Source organism: Delphinus delphis, chromosome 17, assembly GCF_949987515.2.
Source record: "Delphinus delphis chromosome 17, mDelDel1.2, whole genome shotgun sequence".
In the NCBI taxonomy this organism is placed as follows: domain Eukaryota; kingdom Metazoa; phylum Chordata; class Mammalia; order Artiodactyla; family Delphinidae; genus Delphinus; species Delphinus delphis.
In genome coordinates, this window is record NC_082699.1 from 44,533,561 (window position 1) to 44,554,617 (window position 21,057).

The 21,057-nt window shown below is 38.4% G+C and overlaps 1 protein-coding gene across 4 annotated transcripts in view; it reads right to left on the minus strand.

The window, feature by feature from the left end:
* Positions 1–6,706: 6,706 nt before the first annotated feature.
* RNF19A (ring finger protein 19A, RBR E3 ubiquitin protein ligase) overlaps positions 6,707–21,057 on the minus strand; it is a 61,311-nt gene continuing 46,960 nt past the window's right edge. For all 4 annotated transcript variants that reach the window (XM_059994987.1, XM_059994988.1, XM_059994986.1 and 1 more), the window contains 5 exons: positions 20,898–21,012; positions 20,229–20,390; positions 14,716–14,929; positions 12,873–13,016; positions 6,707–12,217 (listed from right to left, as the gene is read on the minus strand). In XM_059994987.1, the coding sequence (XP_059850970.1) occupies positions 11,527–12,217; positions 12,873–13,016; positions 14,716–14,929; positions 20,229–20,390; positions 20,898–21,012 (1,326 nt within the window). In that variant the 3' untranslated portion in view covers positions 6,707–11,526. The remainder of the gene's footprint in view (positions 12,218–12,872; positions 13,017–14,715; positions 14,930–20,228; positions 20,391–20,897; positions 21,013–21,057) is intronic.

A 21,057-nucleotide genomic window follows, 5' to 3' on the forward strand; every position in this document is an offset into this window, starting at 1 on the left:
GTAGTTCTTGTAAAATGCCTGGTGTTACTTCATAAGTTCCTTATCTTACCTTCTATGTATAGAACTCCTTTCTTCCCATAAGTATAATGATCTCATCTATATTGTTAGAAAAGGATAATAAAGCTATTTTCAAATATTAGGGACACCTTTATATTTACTTACTGGGTAAGTCACACACATTAAGACCACGCCAATAGAAATGGATAGCCAGAGAAGTGGTCTGGTGCCATCTCCTGGAAATCAGTCATGTCACAACAGCCAAGAGATGACTCCACATGTTGAGTTTAACAACCTATTTGTAAGAGCGTGTGTCTTTTCCAACCTGTCACTGTTTTGAGAGTGAGCCAACACAGATGTATATTCAGAGTCTGGCATAGGTTGGTAGGTGCTTAGCAAATGTTGAATGAATGAATCTAAAAGAACGCTGCCCTAAAAGGTACCCTGGTTTCCAAAATTCAGATTAGAGAAGTTCCTATTACTGAGAACTTTACAGTGACACTCTAAATATTTCTCAAACAGTAGTTCTTGGAATATTTGCATCAGAATCACTTGGAAATCTTAGAGTCCAGGGGTTGGGAATCTAAATTTTAAAATATTTCTTGTGATTCTTAGGCAAGTTGGAATATACACCCACTGTCCTAGAAGCTGAGTGTGTAATAACTAATTAATATCTGAGTTGCATAAGCATCTAAGTGAACTAAACTATTTATGACCCTCTGAATAAAGTATTGTAGGGGATAAATAAAAAGATAGCTCCTGCTTTTAATGAGCTTATGACTAATTTGGAAGAAACGGAAAATAAAACCAAGTTCAAGAGACTCTAGTAGGAAAAAAAAAAAGCATCAATATAACGTTCAAGTGTCAAAGTTATTAAAAGGGCCAAAGTTAATCAAGAACATTTTCAGGAAGAGGTAAAATCTAAGCCATATTTTTAAATTGACTTGCGTTGATGAGAAGAAAGAGCTCAGTCTGATTGAATTACTTTACTGTAGAATTTCCAGTGTCACAGTGCACTGGAAACTTAGTTTGAAACTCTGCCACTGTCGGCATGCTTCACTGCGAAGTGGTCAGAAACCAGTCAGGATACTTACAAACCAAACTCGGTTTTCTATTTTTCTTATTTTATATGTGAACTATATCTCAATTTTTAAAATTGAGGGGGGAAAAAAGCAAACCATCCAATTCAGACAACAACTTAGGGTCAAATTCCAATCATTTCAAACAGGTCACCCCCTTTAAGTGTGTCACCCCTTTAAGCATGGCCACTCCTTTAATTTATCAGAAGGAATAAAAGCTATGGATGAGTGAAAGACTAAATACTTCCATGCTACAATGGGAAACGAGCATGTCTAGTCTTAACCATTCCCATTTAATAATGTATTGGAGGTTGAAGCCAGTAAAAGAAGGAAAAAAAGAAAAGTTACTAAAGACTTCCAGACTGGAAAGGAAGAAATAAAGCTGTCTTTATTTGCAGACATGATCGTCTGTGTAGAAGAATCCTAGAGAATCTGCCAAAAAATTATTAGAATTAATAAATGACTTAGAAGTTTGTAGGATTTCCAGATCAACCTACAAAAATTGTATTGCTATACAGGCAACCTTGGAGATATTGCAGGTTTATTGTGAATATCACAATAAAGTGAGTCATATGAATTTCTGGGTTTTCCAGTGCATATGAAAGTTACATTTACACTATACTGTAGTCTATTAGGTATGCAGTAGCATTATGTCTAAAAAATTGTATGCACCGTAATTAATAAATACTCCATCGATGGGCTTCCCTGGTGGCGCAGTGGTTAAGAGTCCTGCTGCCAATGCAGGGGACACGGGTTCGAGCCCTGGCCCGGGCAGATCCCACATGCCACGGAGCGACTAAGCCCGTGCGCCACAACTACTGAAGCCCGCGCGCCGTGCTCCGCAATAAGAGAAGCCAATGCAATGAGAAGCCCTCGCACCGCAACGAAGACCCAACGCAGCCAAAAATAAAAATAAGTTAAAAAAAAATAGTCCATTGCTAAAAAATGCTAACCATCATCTGCCACAAAACTTCAGTTTATTAAAACACCATATCTTCAAAGCACAATAAAGCAAAGTGCAATAAAACAAGGTATGTCTGTATACTATTAATGAAAAATCAGAAATTCAGATTTTTTTAAAAAAATCTACAAAAACAGTTTCTGAAAACTACAAAACACTGTTTAAAGAAATTTAAAAAACTAAATGGATACAATGTATTCATGGATCAGAAAAGTCAATATCATTAAGATGCTAATTTTCCCCCAACTGATCTATAGATTCAATTGAATCACAATAAAAATCCCAGCAGGCTTTTTTGTAGAAATCTAGGAATTCCAGTAAAAAAAACAGTATTCAGATCACAGGGAAAGGATAGATTATATAACAGTGTCATCACAAACAGCTTTCTAAACGGAAGAAAATAAGATTGGACCCCCATATTACATACTAAACATAAATTCAATACAGATTAAAGCAAAGGTAAAAAATTAAATAACAATCTCTCAAGAAACCTAGGAGACTAAGTATCATTTAGGAGCAGGGGAGACCTTAACCACGATTAGAGGCCTGAAATATACCATTAGACACGTGAAAATTAGAGCTTTCATACGGCAAAATAATATATATGAGTAAAGAGTGTATGGGGAGCCTCTGAATTATCTTTGCAACTCTTCTTTAAGTTTAAAAATATTATAGGGCTTCCCTGGTGGCGCAGTGGTTGAGAGTCCGCCTGCCGATGCAGGGGACACGGGTTCGTGCCCCGGTCCGGGAAGATCCCACATGCCGCGGAGCGGCTGGGCCCGTGAGCCGTGGCCGCTGAGCCTGCGCGTCCGGAGCCTGTGCTCCGCAACCGGAGAGTCCACAACAGTGAGAGGCCCGCGTACCGCAAAAAAAAAAAAAAAAAAAAACAAGAATCCACCTGCCAATGCAGGGGTCATGGGTTCGAGCCCTGGTCAGGGAAGATCCCACATGCCGTGGAACAACTAAGCCCATGCGCCACAACTACTGAGCCTGCGCTCTGGAGCCCGTAAGCCACAACTACTGAGCCCACGTGCCACAACTAATGAAGCCCGCAGACCTAGAGCCTGTGCTCCACAACAAGGAAGCCTGCGCACCGCAACGAAAGAGTAGCCCCCTAAAGCAGAAACTAACACACCATTGTAAAGCAATTATACTCCAATAAAGATGTTAAAAAAAAAGAGTAGCCCCCACTCACCGCAACTAGAGAAAGCCTGCACACAGCAACGAAGACCCAACGCAGCCAAAAAAAAAAAAAAAATTCTAAATAAAGTTGAAGAAAAAAGTGCACAGCAAGAAAAGTTAAAGTCAATAATCAAATACTAGATTTAGAGAAAAATATAATAAAAATATAACTTAATAGTAATATATATAATATATAGCTATTATGATAGCTATTATATATAATAAAGATATCTTTTAAACTGACAAGGAGAAAACAACTCAAAAAATATAGGCAAAAAATATTAAAGTCAATTTAGAGAACAGCAAATCAAATACCATCATTTCCCTCCCCTCATAAAAAAGAAAACCACACAAAAAGATGTACAAATTCACTCATAGGGATATGAAAAATCAAGTAGTAGGTATTACTTTATACCAAACAGCCTTGCAAAAACTATAAAGCTCCTAATATCTATTGTCGGTGGAATACAGGGGAAAGAGGACTCGTGTATTGTTAGTGGAATTGGAAATTGTGACAACCTTTTTGGGAAGGCAATCTGATAATCTTATTAAAGTTAAAAATACATATACTTTTCAATGTAGCTATTTGATTTCCATGAATCCATCTCCCATACTCCAAACCACCAGAAAACAAGGACTTATGTATGAGGATGTTTCTTGCAGTGTTCGTAGAGAGGAAAACAAAACAAAAGAGACACAAAGTGAATACCCATAACATGCAGCCATCAAAACGAATGAACTGGAGCTATATCACGTGACTCAGACTGATTTCTGAGATATTGAGAAAATCGCGACAATAATCAATAGATATTGAGAAAATCGCGACAATAATCAATACATATACGCACTGTGTAAGATTATATGAATGTAGAGAAAGCTATGCTATCACACATACTTGGTCATTTTCAGTGGTTATGGGGGAAGGTAATGTGGGAAGAAGGGTAGAGAAGGGAAAGGGGGAGCAAAGAAAAAAGAGAAAGGAAAAGGGGGGACGGGGAAAGAAAGTCTTCTGTGCACAGTTTATTTAAACTCTCAGTAGTACTTGTCTCTAAAACATCAGTTTGCACATTACCTCTAAAGCAACGATGATTCTTTATTTAGCTGAACGTATTACATTTTCCTTAAACAGAAAAAAAGAAGCCCCCGGAAACAAAAGTAAAATGCCTTGGCTATTCCAACCCTGAAAAAAGATGTTCCAGTGGCTGTCGTAAATCCTAGAATATTTATGAATTAACCTATTTGGCATAAAACCTTGTTAAAAGTTTCAGCCACTGTCTTGTTTCAAAACTTATTCTAGTGGACAATTAATGAAGTGATTGGTCACCAACTCTGAGGCCTTGGTCCACAAATATTCTCATGTCTTTGCTCAGTTGTTCTGTCCCATCATAGCAAGCTTATCCTCAATTCCCTCTCCGTAGATGAAGTACTTATTAAGCGCACACATAGGAAAAAGTAAAGATATAGTTCTTGTCCCCGAGAGCCTACAGTTTCTTTCTTTTTAACGTTTCTGGTTTCCTAGTATCCTGAATTCAGAATTTGGAGGCACCTGGTACGCATGCGGTTGTGAAATATCTAAGTTTTACCTCCTTCATGCAGGCCAAAAGGTAACAGAAATGTGCTCCAACATTATTAGGCAAAAAGCTGCAAAGAAAAACAATAAAAGCAGGAATATGTCAGCACCAGACAACCAGCAAATTGCCACACTCTAGGATTAGCAAACTCTGTGATCACAGAGGAAAGAGCTTGCCACACCTTGCTGCTCCTATTATGTAAATGAAAAGGAATTGCTTACTAACCCTGAAAATGTGGACCTCCGTGGTATAAAAAAAAAAATTCAGAAGGTCCAGACAGCCTTAGTAACAATTTCTACCAAACATTCAAGGAAGACATAATTCCAGTCTTACATACTCTGATACTGAAGTTTATCCCAGGAGGTTAGTTTAACATTTAAAGAATCAAATTCACTATGTTAACACATTAAAGGAATAAATCACAATTACATGATAGATGACCCTCCCCCCAAAATAGCAGCCAATAAAATTCAGCATATTTCCCAAGGTAAACATTCTTGGCAAACTAAGAGTTAGAAAAGAATTTAATAATTTTGATAAAGGGTATCTACAAATATATCTACAAATATAACTGAAATATAAATATCGTAATTAATGGTTGAAATGTTGAAAGGGTTCCCTTTGAGATTATTAACGAGTTAACAATGCCCCCAAAACCACTGCTATTCAGCATTATGCACTTGAAGTCCTAGCCAGTCCAAATGGGCCAGAAAAAGAAATATATGATGCAGCGATCAAAGAGAAATATTTGAATCCCTGTTCTGCCACTAACCAGCAATGTAATTCTGGGCAAAATGCTAACCCTGTGTCTCAGTTTCCTCATCTGTAAAATGGGGATAATGAGTACCTCCTTCACAGGGTTGTTCTAAAGAGTAAACGAGAATATTTTAAAAGTACATAGAAAGTGTTTGACACTACAAAGCACTGTAAAAGTGTTTGTTAAATAAAAAAATAATTATTCACAGATGATGACTGTGTATAGAGAAATCTCAAAGAATCTAGAGGTAAACTCTTGGAATTAAGAGTACTGTTCCCTAGATGCAAAATCATTACATAAAAATTAGCCACATTTCTATATACTAACAAACAGAAAATGATACCTAAAAAATCAAGTACCCGGGAATAAAACTTAAAAAAAGATGTGAAAGATCTCTAGAGGAATAAGTATAGGTTCAATGCAATCCCAACCAAAATTGATAGAATGCAACGAGGTTATTCTAAAATGTTTATGGAAATGTAAAGTGCTAAGAACAGTCAAGACACTCTCCAAGAAAAAAAAGGTGGCCAACATATTTCTAGATATCAAACAAATTCCAAGACGGACGTCTAACTCGTCCATTAACTCACCTGGGGGAAGATCTCTTTCTGGAATGCTCATCCAATAGGTATGTCTTCATAGTTCCTCCCTCACTTCCTTTAGATCTTTGTACCAATGGCACCTAAGAAGACATCTTTCCAGTTTTCCCTGTATAAAACAGCACTACCCAATACTTCTGGTCACTTTTCCCCCCATCCGATATTTTCATAGCATCCATTATTTTAAGGTATGTGTATATGTTTTACTTATGTCACTCGCTTGACTATAAGCTTGCTGAAACCAGAGAATGTTTATTTAGTACAATGCTGTATCTCCAGATTTACTCTTTGTTGAATGAATAAATAAATTGGCAGAAATCACAAAGATTCTCCCTGGCATAGGAAATGCAGTGATTAAATTTGAACTAAACTTATAAACTGCAAACTCTCCTTCACTATTCATATATTAACTGATGGCTACCAAAATGCTATAACTCTCCCAGGTTTAGAATACTATTTTGGGCATCCAGAAACCACCAGTATGTAAATACTGGCTTTAAGCAATGATATCTCATACTTAATTAAGGGAAATAAATGAAACAAACTCATTAAAAGAGCCATATAAAATGTAGCTGAAAATCTTAATTGACTCTAAAATTGGCAAAATGATATAAGGAGTAGGAGTTTAGGTATTTTTCTCATGTTATGTATGAATTAATAGCTCTGATGGTTTTCAACATATATTTTATCCTTTGGTGATCAAAGTTTATTTTTTTATTTTTAATTGAAATATAGTTGACATACAATATTATGTTAGTTTAAGGTGTACTACATAGTGATTTGACATTTACATACAAAATGATCGTTATGATAAATCTAGTAACCATCTGTCTCCAAAGTTATTACAATATTATTGACCATATTCTTTTTGATGTGTATTACATCCCTGGACCTCATTTATTTTATAACTGGAAGTTTGTATCTTTTAATCCTCATCACTTACTTTGCCCAAAGCACCCTCCTTCCCCCGAATCTGGCAACCACCCATTTGTTCTCTTTATCTGAGTCTGTTTTCATTTTGCTTTTTTAGATCCCACATATAAGTGAGATCATATGATATCTGTCTTTGACTTACCTCACTTAGCATAATGCCCTATACATCCATCCATGTTGCTGCAAATGGCACAATTTCATTCTTTATGGCTTATATTCACATGGAAAAACCTGAACTTTTGGCCAACACTATATGTGTGTGTGTGTGTGTGTGTGTGTGTGTGTGTGTATACACACATACACACACACCTTCTCTATCCATTCACCTACTGATGGGCACTTAGATTGCTTCCATATCTTGCCTATTGTAAATAATGCTGCTATGAACATAGCGGTGCATTTATCTTTTCAAATTAGTGTTTTTGGTTCTTCAGAAAAATACCCAGAACTGTAATTGCTGGATCATTTGGTAATTCCACTTTCAGTTTCTTGAGGGGCCTCCATACTGTTCTCCATGGTGGCCGTACCAATTTACATTCCTACCAACAGCGCAGCATGGTCCCCTTTTCTCCACATCCTCGCCAATACTTGTTATTTGTTTTTGTTGTCTTTTTTATTACAGTCATTGTGACAGATGTGAGGGGCTATCTCACTGTGGTTTTGATTTGCATTTCCCTAATGATAGTGATGTTGAGCATCTTTTCATGTGCCTGTTGCCCATCTGTATGTCTTTTCTGGAAAAATGTCTATTCAGGTCCTCTGTCCATTTTTTTAACGGAATTTTTTTTTGATATTCAGTTGTATGAGTTCTTTATATATTTTGGATATTAACCTCTTATCACACATATCATTCGCAAACATCTCCTTCCACTCAGTAGGCTGCCTTTTCACTTGATAGATGGTTTCCTTTGCTGTGCAAAAGCGCATGGGTCTAGGACCTGGGCTCCTTTCGAATTTCTCCCTCTGCACTGGGACTCTGAGCACGTGAGACTTTGCATGTGCCCTCTAAGAGCAGAGTCTCTCTATCCTATAGCCCTCCAGCTCTTAAACATAAGCTCTGCTTTTTAGAATCAGCATGTTTTTAAAAAGCCCTATTTTCAAAACCAGATGTCCTGGGGGCTCATCTTTTGGCGTAGAACTTCCTGGGCTAGGAGCCCAACATGGGGCTCAGACCCCTCATTCCTTGGGGAGGACCTCTGTGCTTGTGATATTCCTCCCATTTGTGGGTCACTGACCTGGGGGTGTGAGTCCTGACTATACCGAGTCTCCACGCCTTCTACGCATCTGTTGTGGCCCCTTCTTTATATCTTTAGCTGTGGAAAATCTTATCTGCTAGTCTTCGGGTCATTTTCATAGATAATTACTCTGTAAATCATTGTAATTTTGGTGTGCCCATGGGAGGAGGTGAGTTTAGTCTTCCTTCTCCATCATCATGGGGAAGTTCTCCAAAATCTGTATTTAACTAGACAATATACTATGGAAAATCTTACATATTTACAAATTAACCCAATTTCTGGTGAAAATAAGAAAGATGAATTGTATAAATTTAACATAAAAAGCTTACTAACTCAGTGCTCTGAAGCTGGAAATTTGTACATTTAAGAGAATTCAGTTAAACTGGTAGCCCACACAATAAACACTAGGGTATATGATCACTATCTGTGTATTCTTTCTCTCACCACTATGCGATTTTCCCCTTAAAGAAAGCAAAGTGTAAAGGGCTTTTAAAAGATTTTGATGTGTTAAGGCCTGTCTTGAACTGTGGAGTGTTCTCTTATGCTATGATAGCCCAAGGTTGAGCTCCAGAGGAATCTGGTTTGGTCCTTAATTAATCCAAGTTTGAAGGAACTTCTTAAGTCAGTTGAAAGGATTAGGCCATTTTTAAAGTGAGACTGAGGCAGTACTGGTTGGGGTACAACCAGGAGAGGGATGGGGTGCACCGACTGCACAGGCCTCCTAACTCGGCACCGCCTTTGCTGTATTCCTCCTAAGATCATTTAGCTTTCCATTTACTCTTTAGCTTTTTTACAGAAATGTCAAGCAGGCAGTCAACATATTCATATATATTATTTTCATGAAGTATTAACTATGTAACAGGAAAACAGAAAAACCATCTATGTATTTTATAGAGGCTATGAGAATAGAAAGCGTTTCATTACAATTATTAGCTTGAATTTAAATGGCTCTAGTTTCATAATCTAATGTTGCCAGAGTAGAATCTCTTAAAAGTCTTTTAAGACCTTTTTACTTTTCTTCTTTTTTTTTAATCTTTGTTTTTATTTTACAAATTTATTTATTTTTGGCTGCATTGGGTCTTCGTTGCTGCACACAGGCTTTCTCTAGTTGTGGCGAGCGGGGGCTACTCTTCGTTGTGGTGCACGGGCTTCTCATTGCAGTGGCTTCTCTTGTTGCAGAGCATAGGCTCTAGGTGCACGGGCTCAGTAGTTGTGGCACACGGGCTCAGCAGTTGTAGCTCACGGGCTCTAGAGTGCAGGCTCAGTAGTTGTGGTGCACGGGCTTAGGTGCTCTGCGGCATGTGGGATCTTCCTGGACCAGGCTCAAACCCGTGTCCCCTGCATTGGCAGCAAATTCTTAACCACTGCACCACCAGGGAAACCCTACTTTTCTTTTAAGATGAGGATTTATAATGCTTATCTCTTCACAATTTAAATGACAGCTCTATTTACTTTTCAACCAACATACTTTAAAGAAATGAATTTATGTTGATGAATAAAGCAGCTTCTTTCTGGAGGAAAGGCAGGTATTCGACATGAAGAAAGGATAGTTTCTAACACTGTTTGTTGAGAAGTTCAGCAGATGCTTCCCTCTAGGCTGAGACTAGAATGCAGAATCCTCTCAGTGGCTTGCAATATTTACGAATTTGCCACATGGCAAATGAATATTCCTGTTCTTATAAAAATGTCAGTGCACAAACCATAGGCAGTGATACATTAGTATTTACATTTATTTCATGTATGCAGTTTACACACTCACTATTGAACAAAATTGGAATGCAGACAAATATACAAATACCATAATAAGCATTATAAAATAAAATAACTGGCACTAGTGTTATAAGCATATTAATGGGCCTGGTGAGAAAAATGATGAAAGAAGACTGCAGCCCATGGCATTTTTCTTTTTATCAAAAGAAAAAGCTCTGTAGCACCATAATGGTAATACCTAAAAGAAACACATAAGATGGAATATTTTAACTGAGGTTAGCCTGTTTTATTTAAGTGAATTATACTGGAAGTTAACAGTATAGGCAATATTTTGGCCAACTTCTGTTTATGTCAGCTGAACATCTTCCATAAACAAAAGCAAAGGAAAATAAAGCCAGCCATATACAGACCCCTCCTTAGTACTTGGTACAAACTCTGCACCGTGCTTTGATTTCATGATTGGAGAAGATATACATGTGCTAAAAACTGAGGTTATGTAAAGTTATTCACTAAAGCCTGAGTGTGTCTTTGGTAGGCTAATACTTTTTCAGCATTGTTACTGTTAATCATATTTATGTTTCTCTACCCTGTATTTTTCTACATAATCCAAGGTGGCTAGAGAGGACATTATGGAAAACAATACAGCAAAACCCTCAAACAAGTAGGTCCTTAAAATCTACTCTATTCTGAAGGCACCAAGAATCAGTGGGGTGCAAACTTCCCCTTAATGAAAGGTGACTTTTTTGTAATACTTATAAACTAATGGAATTTTATTTTGCAGTTTTATATATTTTATTTGGTGCTGTCAGTATACTTAATTACCTACTTTTACACTTTTCTTCTAAGATGGCAACAATATACAAGATATATAGGGTACCAGGTGTTTCTATTTCGAAGTTGTGCAAAAACTGCCACAATCTTGCTCAAAGTGTCTAAGTATCCAAATGGTAGCAAATGGGCTGCATTAAGCTGTATATATCCACACTGCATACGAAGAAAAAAATGAAATTTATGCCCAGTTATGAACATAAATGTTACAAAGTGTATCATATACTGCGAGTAACCTGCAAGGTTCTTTAAACAGTATCTTTTAGTGGTTTCAATAAAATGTCACTAACCACTTAGCCCTAAGCCTCAAGTTCTCTTCATAAGAATGCTGTAGAACTGCATTAGTATTTTATATTGATTATAAATTAAGCCAAATTTCTATCTAAATACACAAGTATGTGCTTCAAGCAATGTTTTGTGGCAAACACACAAAACATAATTCTCTTAAGAATTACTGTCCTTAAAATAATGCACTTTTAAAGCCTTCATCTCATAGTTTGGTAATTAAGATCCACATGAAACACAATGCTTTGTTGAACACAGAAAATGTATCTGCATTATGATGATGCAACCCAGCGTTTGCTGGCAACTTGAAACTTAAAATAGTCACGTGCAGTTCAACCAGCTCCAAACAAGGTTTTTCAAGTGGTAATTATTTTGCAGCATTTGTAGGTCTATATATCAGTCTGAATTGCAACTTTTAATTCCACTGTCTGATGTGAGTGGTTGTTATTTGCTTCTTTTAGTGCACTGCCAAAATATAAATCAATATTGGTTTTTATACCACTGTTGCCATGTTCTTCAGCAATATGATTCAACTGTGGAACTTCTGAACATGAAGCAGTTTTAGTAAGCACAGAAATGCTACACTGATGGGGGGAATTTTCCAGACGGTCGTTTTCTACCTCAGGAAGAATGTTAACAGTAGCAAAGCGGGTGTGATAATCAGTGGAACCATGACTACAAGAAGTTTTCATGCTTTCTAGGTCAGAACAACTAAATTCAGAAAAATGACTAGAGTGGGAATCTGCTACAGAAGGCATACTGTCACTGAGGGATGGTGCCTCGAATTCACTTGAGTTCGTACTCTGCTGTTCTAACAACTGTGCATCCATATCCTCTCTGGTCTCATTTATCTTCATGTTACTCTTTTTCCTCAATTTACCACTTTTTGATTTCTTTCCTGCTGCTGCTTCTTTGGACCACTTGGTGGCACTGGATTTACCTTCAGGCAAGCCACTGGATGAACCCCCAGGATGACTTCGGGTGGCACTGCCATCCTCCACACTGCTGCTTCCACTGTTGTGCCTGAATTTGGATGGCTTTGACTCGATATCTACCTGAACCTCCATACTGTTGCCTTCTCTGGAACATAAGAGTAACACATATAAATTTCTGACTTCCTCTTTTTAAAAAGAAAAATGCAAATGACAGCAAAGGGGGAGAGGCTTCTGTGTGAAAACTTCAAAGACTATATAAAAGCTATTAGAACAAATTAATGCAGGATACATTCTACTAATAGAAAAAAGTTGCTTGAAATAAGAGGACTATCTTTAAAATAATACTTAAATTTAAAATAAAACAGAAGCAACTACACTCATTGCTTATGCTATTCCAGGTACTATGCTACCTTCTCCATTTTTTTCAGAACAGTTGTATTGAGATATAATTTGCATATCATAAAATTCACCTGTTTCAAGTGCACAATTCAGTGGTTTATAGTATATTCACAGAGTTTGCAACTATCACCACTATTGAACTTCAGAACATTTTCATCATCCCCAAAAGAAACCCATTAGCAGCCAGTTCCCATTCTTCCCCCTCCCCAACCCCTAGCAACCACTAACCTAATTTCTGTCTCTATGGATCTGCCTACTCTGGACATCTCACCACTTTCTTCTTGCAGAGAACCTAACAGTAGATAACCATTATTCACAATAATTTTGCCTAATGATAGGGATAATTCTTTACAAATTAATTTAAAAAATACTTCTGACTTTATAACAATTTTTTTCCTTACTTGTCCAATGGGATGTAGGAATTCAGAATGGATCCTGCCATTGCCTTGGTGCTGGCATTATCACTAACTGTTCCCAAACTGACTGTGCCAGATTCTCCACTTAGGCTGTACCGTTCTTTCTGTACATCTGCTTGTACTTCCAACCTTAAAGAGAGGGGTATTAGAAAACAAATCAACTACATATAATATCAACACTACTATGAGAATGTATCTTTAAATAATTCAGTAACAAGAAGCTATTTTAGAAACAACTATAAACATTATTTTTCTAAGTTTCCTTTTATTTGATTATTCAAATTCTACTGCAGCACATTGAACAGTACCAGCCATCCAGATAAAATGGTAAAATTAGCTGTCTGCCAAGTAAGGTAATAACAGAGTATTACAAAAAGAACATAAAGGATTTTAACTTAAACATGCTCCAATATTCTTACTTATGATGCGGTGCTTTGCTTGCCACACTTCAGTGCAAAACACCAAATCAGAATACATTAAAAACCATTCTACATGACAAATCAGTGCCTCAAAAAATCCTGGGCATCTATATATTAAAAATAGTTCCAAATTTAACACCTGACTCTTTAAAAAAGACATAATAGGGACGTCCCTGGTGGCGCAGTGGTTAAGAATCTGCCTGCCAACGCAGGGGGTACGGGTTCGAGCCCTGGTCCAGAAAGATCCCACATGCTGCAGAACAACTAAGCCTGTGCGCCGCAACCACTGAGCCTGCGCTCTAGAGCCTGCGCGCCACAACTACTGAAGCCCGTGCACCTAGAGCCTGTGCTCTGCAACAAGAGAAGCCACCGTGGTGAGAAGACTGTGCACTACAACAAAGAGTAGCTCCCGCTAACTGCAACTAGAGAAAGCCCTTGTGCAGCAACGAAGACCCAATGCAGCCAAAAACAAATAAATTTATCAAAAAAAAGAGACATAATATACACCACTATAACTTAAGAGTTTGTGTTTAAAAGCACACTACCTAAACATAAGATAAACATAACTGATTTATCTTTTTTTTTTTTTTGCGGTACGCGGGCCTCTCACTGCTGTGGCCTCTCCCGTTGCGGAGCACAGGCTCCAGCCGCGCAGGCTCAGCGGCCATGGCTCACGGGCCCAGCCGTTCCGCGGCACGTGGGATCTTCCCGGACCGGGGCACGAACCCGTGTCCCCTGCATTGGCAGGCGGACTCTCAACCACTGTGCCACCAGGGAAGCCCTGATTTATCTTTTAATTCATGTACCCTCCCCTACGTTTAAAAAAAAACCCCATAGCTAGTAAACAGAAGTAAAGAAAAGTAAATTAAAGAGGAAACAAAAGAAGATAAAAATGCTTTAACTTATCCTACTTATCTACATGGCTTTGGGTAAAAGACTTCGTGAGAATTAAATAACCATTAATACATAAAAGGACCCAGGCAGACTCTCTTGGCCTCAGTTCTTGCATTTCCGGATATCCTGACTCCACCTGCTCCCCCAGGCTTCAGCCAGCGTCTCATTTCCTAACAGCTGTGGCCACCTCCAGAGGTAAGGTCCAAGCTTAATCACTGCCTTTACAGTATTCACCGAGGCAGCTCCAGCACTGACTCATAACATAAAATCTGACAAGTGCAGTGAAAAAAATGGCATGTTATCCCTTAGACTTGGTTTTTACCTCATCAAATCTCCTTACTCACTGTTTACCACTAAATTTCCATTTTTGAAACCTTACTGTTTTCAACCCTGACACAGTAAGATTATATGTCATCATCATGCTTTGTGTTCAAAACTCTCCTCATCTATAATAATTAATAATTTGTAGTTAAGGCAAAACCAAACCAAAACAAAACAAAGCACAGTTTTCTCACCTGTGAAAACAGTTTACCATGGCACTTCCTGACAGACTCCCTGTGATACTGGCTCCAGCGAGCGCCATGGTGCTGGCCGTTTCACTCAGGTTGTCCCGGATGGCTCCTATTCGATCCATGTGGCTTCCACTTGCACTCAAACTGCCGGTCAAACCACCAACACTTCCCTCCCCTATGCTAGGGTTGTGTCTTGCTTCTGCTACTGAAGTTGTGTCTAAATGCAAATATTTCAAAGAAATTAAATAAGTGTGATTATTGATTTCCCTCTCCATAAAGTCTGTCATGATTTCAGATAGGACATATTTTCATATAAAGTATAAAACATATACAGGAATAGAAAAAGTGTCTGGAGTCAGGAACACATAACATAACCGTGGGATAAGAGTAAACGGAAATATCTCACAGGGTAAAGTTGGATTAAGGATGCCCTCAGTTTTAAATGGTTACTACAGGCATACCTTGGAGATATGTATTGTGGGTTTGGTTCCAGACCATGGCAATAAAGCAAATATCACAATAAAGTGGGTCACATGAATTTTTGGGTTTCCCAGTGCATATAAAAGTTATGTTTACACTATACTAAAGTGTGCAATAGCATTATGTCTAAAAAAAAAGTATATACAGTGATTAAAAAATACTTTATTGCTAAAAAAAAATGCTAACCATCATCTGACAGCTCAGGGTTGCCACAAGCCTTCAATCTGCAAAAAATGCAATTAGCCGCAAAGTGCGATAAAATGAAGTATGCCTGTACTTTACAAGAAAATCAAGAAGATTTAGGAATTCTATAAAGAACCTGATGGTTGAAGAATTTAGCTGACTTTGAGAAAAATTATGTGACAGTTTTCAATAAGGGTGTTATTTAAAGAGCTTAGTATTCTCTAGGACAATAAGAATGGGCCAAAAGTTGACTATTTGCTCCAATATTTGAGTTCCTATTATATAACCCAACTCTGTTTCTAAGTACTGAGGACACAGTGGATCAAAGAGACGAACAACCTGCCCTCAAAAAGCTTACACTCTAGTTGGGGAGCGCAATAAATAAAATTATATGGTGATAAATGCTGTGAGAAAAAATAAAGCAGAGTAAAGGGGAGTGAGTAAAAGGCAGTGAGAGTGATGAGGAGTGCGTGTCTGTGTGTGCACACACAAGCGCCTGTGTACTGTTTTATACAGTATGATCAGAGAAGGCCTCTCTGATAAGGTAACACCTGTAGAGACTCAAAGGAAGTGAAGAGGTGAGCCATGAAATTATCTGGGGGAAGAGTATTCCAGGCAGAGTAAACTGCAAGTTTAAAAGCCTATAAGTGGAAGTATGTTTGGCATCCTCAACATTAAGGACAGGTGGTATAAGGGAAGAGTTCAGAGATGTAGCTCAGGAAAGACCAGAGGGGGACTTATGGGCCATGGTAGCAACTGTCGATTCCATCCCCCCGCCCCTGGTACAGTTAGAAGCACTGGGAGAATTTTGAACACAAGTTAGATCTAACTTATGTTTTAGAAATATCATTATGTGGAATGGTGAGTGGAAGCTGAAAGCTGATGGATCACTTAAGAGGCTATTACTGTAACCCAGGATAAAAGAGAGTAGCTTGGACTAGTGGAATAGCAGTAGAGATGGTGAGAAATGGTGGAATTATGGCTAAATACTGAAGGAAGCAGCAGAACTTGCTGACGGATCAGACGTAGGGTAAAAAGGGAGAAGAGAGAGTCATCATCAGCAAAGGTTTTGGCACAGCAACAGCAGAATGAAGAGGCTACTAAACAAGGGAAGGATGACTGAGAGGACAACAGGTTTTAGAGTGAAGAGTCTGGTTACAGACTCTTAAGCTTGGAATTCTTGTTAGACGTTCCAGTGCAGCTTAGGTAGAAGAGTTAGATGTATGAATTGAAGTTTAGAGGACAGTTCTAGCCTAAACATAAACTGAAGAGTGGTTTGTCTATATATTATTTAACAGGAGATTACTTAGGGAGTGCGTGTAGATAAAGAAGAGAAATCTGAGAACTGAGAGCCCTGGGAAACTCCAAAATTTAGAGGTTAGGAGAGGAAAATGAACCAGCAAAGAAAGCTGAGGAGTGGCCAGGAGATATGATGAGATGAGAAGTGGTTATCCAGAAAACAAGTAGAGAAAATGTTTTAAGAAGGAGGGCATGCTCTACCATGTCATGTGTACTGTTACAGTAAGATGAAAATCAAGAATTGACCACTATATTTGGTAACATGGAGGTGACTGGTGACTCTGCTTTGGTGGAGTGGCAGAGAGGAAATTTTGGAATGGTAGGGACCAAAATCTGATTGGAGTGAGTTCAAGCGAGAACAGGAGGTAAGGAAGAGAACATTATCTTTGCACATATGCCTGATTACAGGCAAACCTCAGTTTATTGCGCTTCAGAGATACTGTGTTGGGACTTCCCTGGTGGTGCAGTAGTTAAGAATCCACCTGCCAATGCAGGGGACACGGATTCGAGCCCTGGTCTGGGAAGATCCCACATGCCGTGGAGCAACTAAGCCCGCGCGCCAGAACTACTGAAGCCTGCGTGCCTAGAGCCCGTGCTCTGCAACAAGAGAAGCCACCGCAATGAGAAGCCCATGCACCACAACGAAGAGTAGCCCCCACTTGCTGCAACTAGACAAAGCCCGCGCGCAGCAAAGACCCAACGCAGCCAAAAGTAAATTAATTAATTAATTAATTTTAAAAAGATACTGTGTTTGTTTTTTAAACAAGTGAAAGGTTTATGGCAACCCTGCTTTAAGCAAGTCTATCAGCGCCATTTTCCCAACATCATTTGCTCACTTTGCGTCTCTGTGTCACATTTTGGTAATTCTTGGAGTATTTCAAACTTTTTCATTATTATTATATTTGTTATGGCGATCTGCGATCAGTGATCTTTCATGTTACTATTGTCATTGTTTTGGGGTGCCATGAACCGCACCCATATATGACAGCTAACTTAATTGATAAATGTGTATGGGTTCTGACCACTCCACCAATGGGCTGTTCCCCCATCTCTCTCCCTTCTCCTCGGGCCCCCCTATTCCCTAAGACACAACAATATTGAAATTAGGCCAATTAATAACCCTACAATGGCCTCTTAAATGTTTAAGTGAAAAGAAAAATTGCACATCTCTCACTTTAAATCAAAAGGTAGAAACGATTAAGCTTAGTGAGGAAGGTACATTGAAAGCTAGGGCAGGCTGAAAGGCTAGGCCTTTTGTGCCATTTAGCCAAGCTGTGAACACAAAGGAAAAAGTCTTGAAAGAAATTAAAAGTCCTACTCCAGTGAACACATGAATGATAAGAAAGCAAAACAGACTATTGCTGATATGCAGAAAGCTGTAGTAGTTTGGATAGAAGATCAAAACAGCCACAACATTCCCTCAAGCCAAAGCCTAATCCAGAACAAGGCCCTAACTGTCTTTAATTCTACAAAGGCTGAGAGAGGTGAGGACACTGCAGAAGAAAAGTCTGACGCCAGCAGAGTTGGTTCATGAGCTTTAAGGAGAGAAGCCGTCTCCGTAACATAAAAAAGCAAGGTGATGCAGCAAGTGCTGATGTAGAAGCTGCAGCAAGTTATCCAGAAGATCTAGTTAAGATGCTTAATGAAGGTGGCTACACTAAATAATAGATTTTTAATACAGATGAAACACCTTATATTGGAAGAAGATGCTGTTCAGGACTCTCATAGCTAGAGAGGAGTAGTCAATGCCTGGCTTTGAAGCTTCAAAGGACAGGATGACCCTCTTACTAGGGGCCAATGCAGCTGGTGACCTGAAGTTGAAGCCAATGCTCATTTACCATTCCAAAAATCCTAGGGCCCTTAGGAATTAGGCTAAATCTACTCTGCCTGTGCTCTATAAATGGAACAACAAATCCTGGATGACAGCACATCTATTTACAACATAGCTTACTGAATATTTTAAGCCCACTGTTGAGACCTACTGCTCAGAAAAAGAAAAGATTCCTTTCAAAATATTACTGGCTCATTGACAATGCACCTGGTGACCCAAGAGCTCTGATGGAGATGTAGGACAAGATGCCTGCAAACACAACACCCATTCTGCAGCCCACAGATCAAGAAGTCGTTTCAAATTTCAAGTCTTATGATTTAAGAAATACATTCTGTAAGGCTATAGCTGCCACAGACAATGAGTCCTCTGATGAATCTGGACAAAGTAAATTGAGAACCTTCTGGAAAGGATTCACCATCCTAGATGCCATTAAGAACATTCACAGTTTCATGGGAAGTGGTCAAAATATCAACATTAACAGGAGTTGGAAAGAAGCTGATTCCAACTGTCATGGATGACTCTGAGGAGTTCAAGACTTCAGTGGAGAAGGTAACTACAGAAGTGGTGGAAAGAGCAAGAGAACTAGAAGCGCAGCCTGAAGATGTGACTGAATTGCTGCAATCTCATGATAAAACTTTCATGAATGAGTAGTTGCTTCTGATGGATAAGCAAAGAAAGTGGTTTCTTGAGATGGAATCTACTCCTGTTGAAGATGCTATGAAGACTGTTGAAATGACAACAAAGGATGTAGAATATTACATAAACTTAGTTGATAAAGCAGTGGCAGGAGTTGAAAGGACTGACTCCAATTCTGAAAGAAGTTCTACTGTGGGTAAAATGCTACCAAACTGCATTGCATGTGAAATCATTCGTGAAAGGAAGAGCCAATTGATACAGCAAACTTCACTGTTGTCGTATTTTAAGAAATTCCCACAGCCACCCCAGCCTTCAGTAACCACCACCCTGATCAGTCAGCAGCCACTAACATCCAGGCAAGACCCTCCACTGGCAAAAAGATTATGACTTGCTGAAGGCTCACATGATTAAAATTTTTTAGCAATAAAGTATTTTTAAATTCAGGTAGATACTTAATATACAGTATAGTGTAAACATAACTTTTATATGCAGTAGGAAACCCCAAAATTCATGTCTTGCTTTATTGTGATATTTGCTTTATTGCGGTGGTCTGGAAGCGAACCTACAACATCTCCAAGGTATGCCTGTACTTCCCCAAGACAATTTCTTTAACGAGAACTGTGGGAATTTCTTTAAAAAGAACACGCACATTTAAAAAAGCTTATTAACTTGTACTCCTAATGGTAGTCTATGAGGGCCTTTATATGTTCCAGTTTTTGTTATAATTCCTATTTCTTTGAATAACATTAGGTTAAAGATATTTTCTACTCATTGGGCATCTGCATTTCTTCTTTTATAAACTGCAGTTCTCTTCTGTCCTTTTATTACTGATTTGTAACATTTTACACAAAATAATCTAGAATTTCTAAGACATTACATTTCCATCGGAGGTTATAGGTGCCCAGAACCATCCCACCCTCTTTCATCCATTCACCTTTCCTCAGCAGCTCATTTCTCTGATGTACTTCTGGGTGAATACTATTAGGGCTAGTAAGAGAGCAATGGGAATTCTGACTTGCATGTTACCTACAGCCTTACACTATTACTACTAGTACGTACATTTTCTTCCTTTGCTGAAAGGACTTACCTACAGCTGTGTTTGTCCCACCAACATTTATATCATTTTCATCATCAAATTCAATCCTGACTCCTTTTCCATTGCCTGCTGAGACCCCACAACCTCCGCTTCGACAGAGAGAAATCGGAACAACACCATAGACATAAGCTAACATAATAGGAACACCAATACCTAAAGAGGAATTAAATTGTTCATTACAAACCAAAAAATAAATTACAGAAACACACATTTCAGAAAGTCTTTTCAAAAGAAGGTGTACAGGAGAAAAGTGTTAGGTTTCTGCAACTCTTGCCAAAAGCGGATTTACCCAACTATTAAAGGATGCAAGCAGATTCAAAGCTTCTAGCCTCAGGTGACACATATGAGGTTAAAAAAAAGATGTAAATCTTTTTTCTTTTTCAGTGCCAGGGCTCTAAACGGTGTTTTGGTGGGGAGGAAGGGATATTAACCACTAATAATTTACCAACTATCCCTAAGGCTAGGCTCTTGAGTTTATATTACTTTTAACCAATATAGTTACAGAATGAGAGGCTATCTGTAGGCTCAAACTGCCCCTAAATAAATAAATGAAGTAACTCTCTTATCTTCAACAATATAATGCTCTGTTTTTCAAAATTCTTCCACAAAACTTTAATTCTATAAAATTTGAGGTAATTAGAATTTTTAAGCATTTCTTACCTACAGTTACTGCAGCTACAACTGGAGATACGATTACAGACAATGTTACACCACCTGCTATGGCCAAATTCCGTTTGTGCTTTGAAACATCCTTGCCTTCATATCGATTGTGAATCTTGAATTAAAAAGAAAAATGGGGGTGATGGGTTAAAGAAAAAAC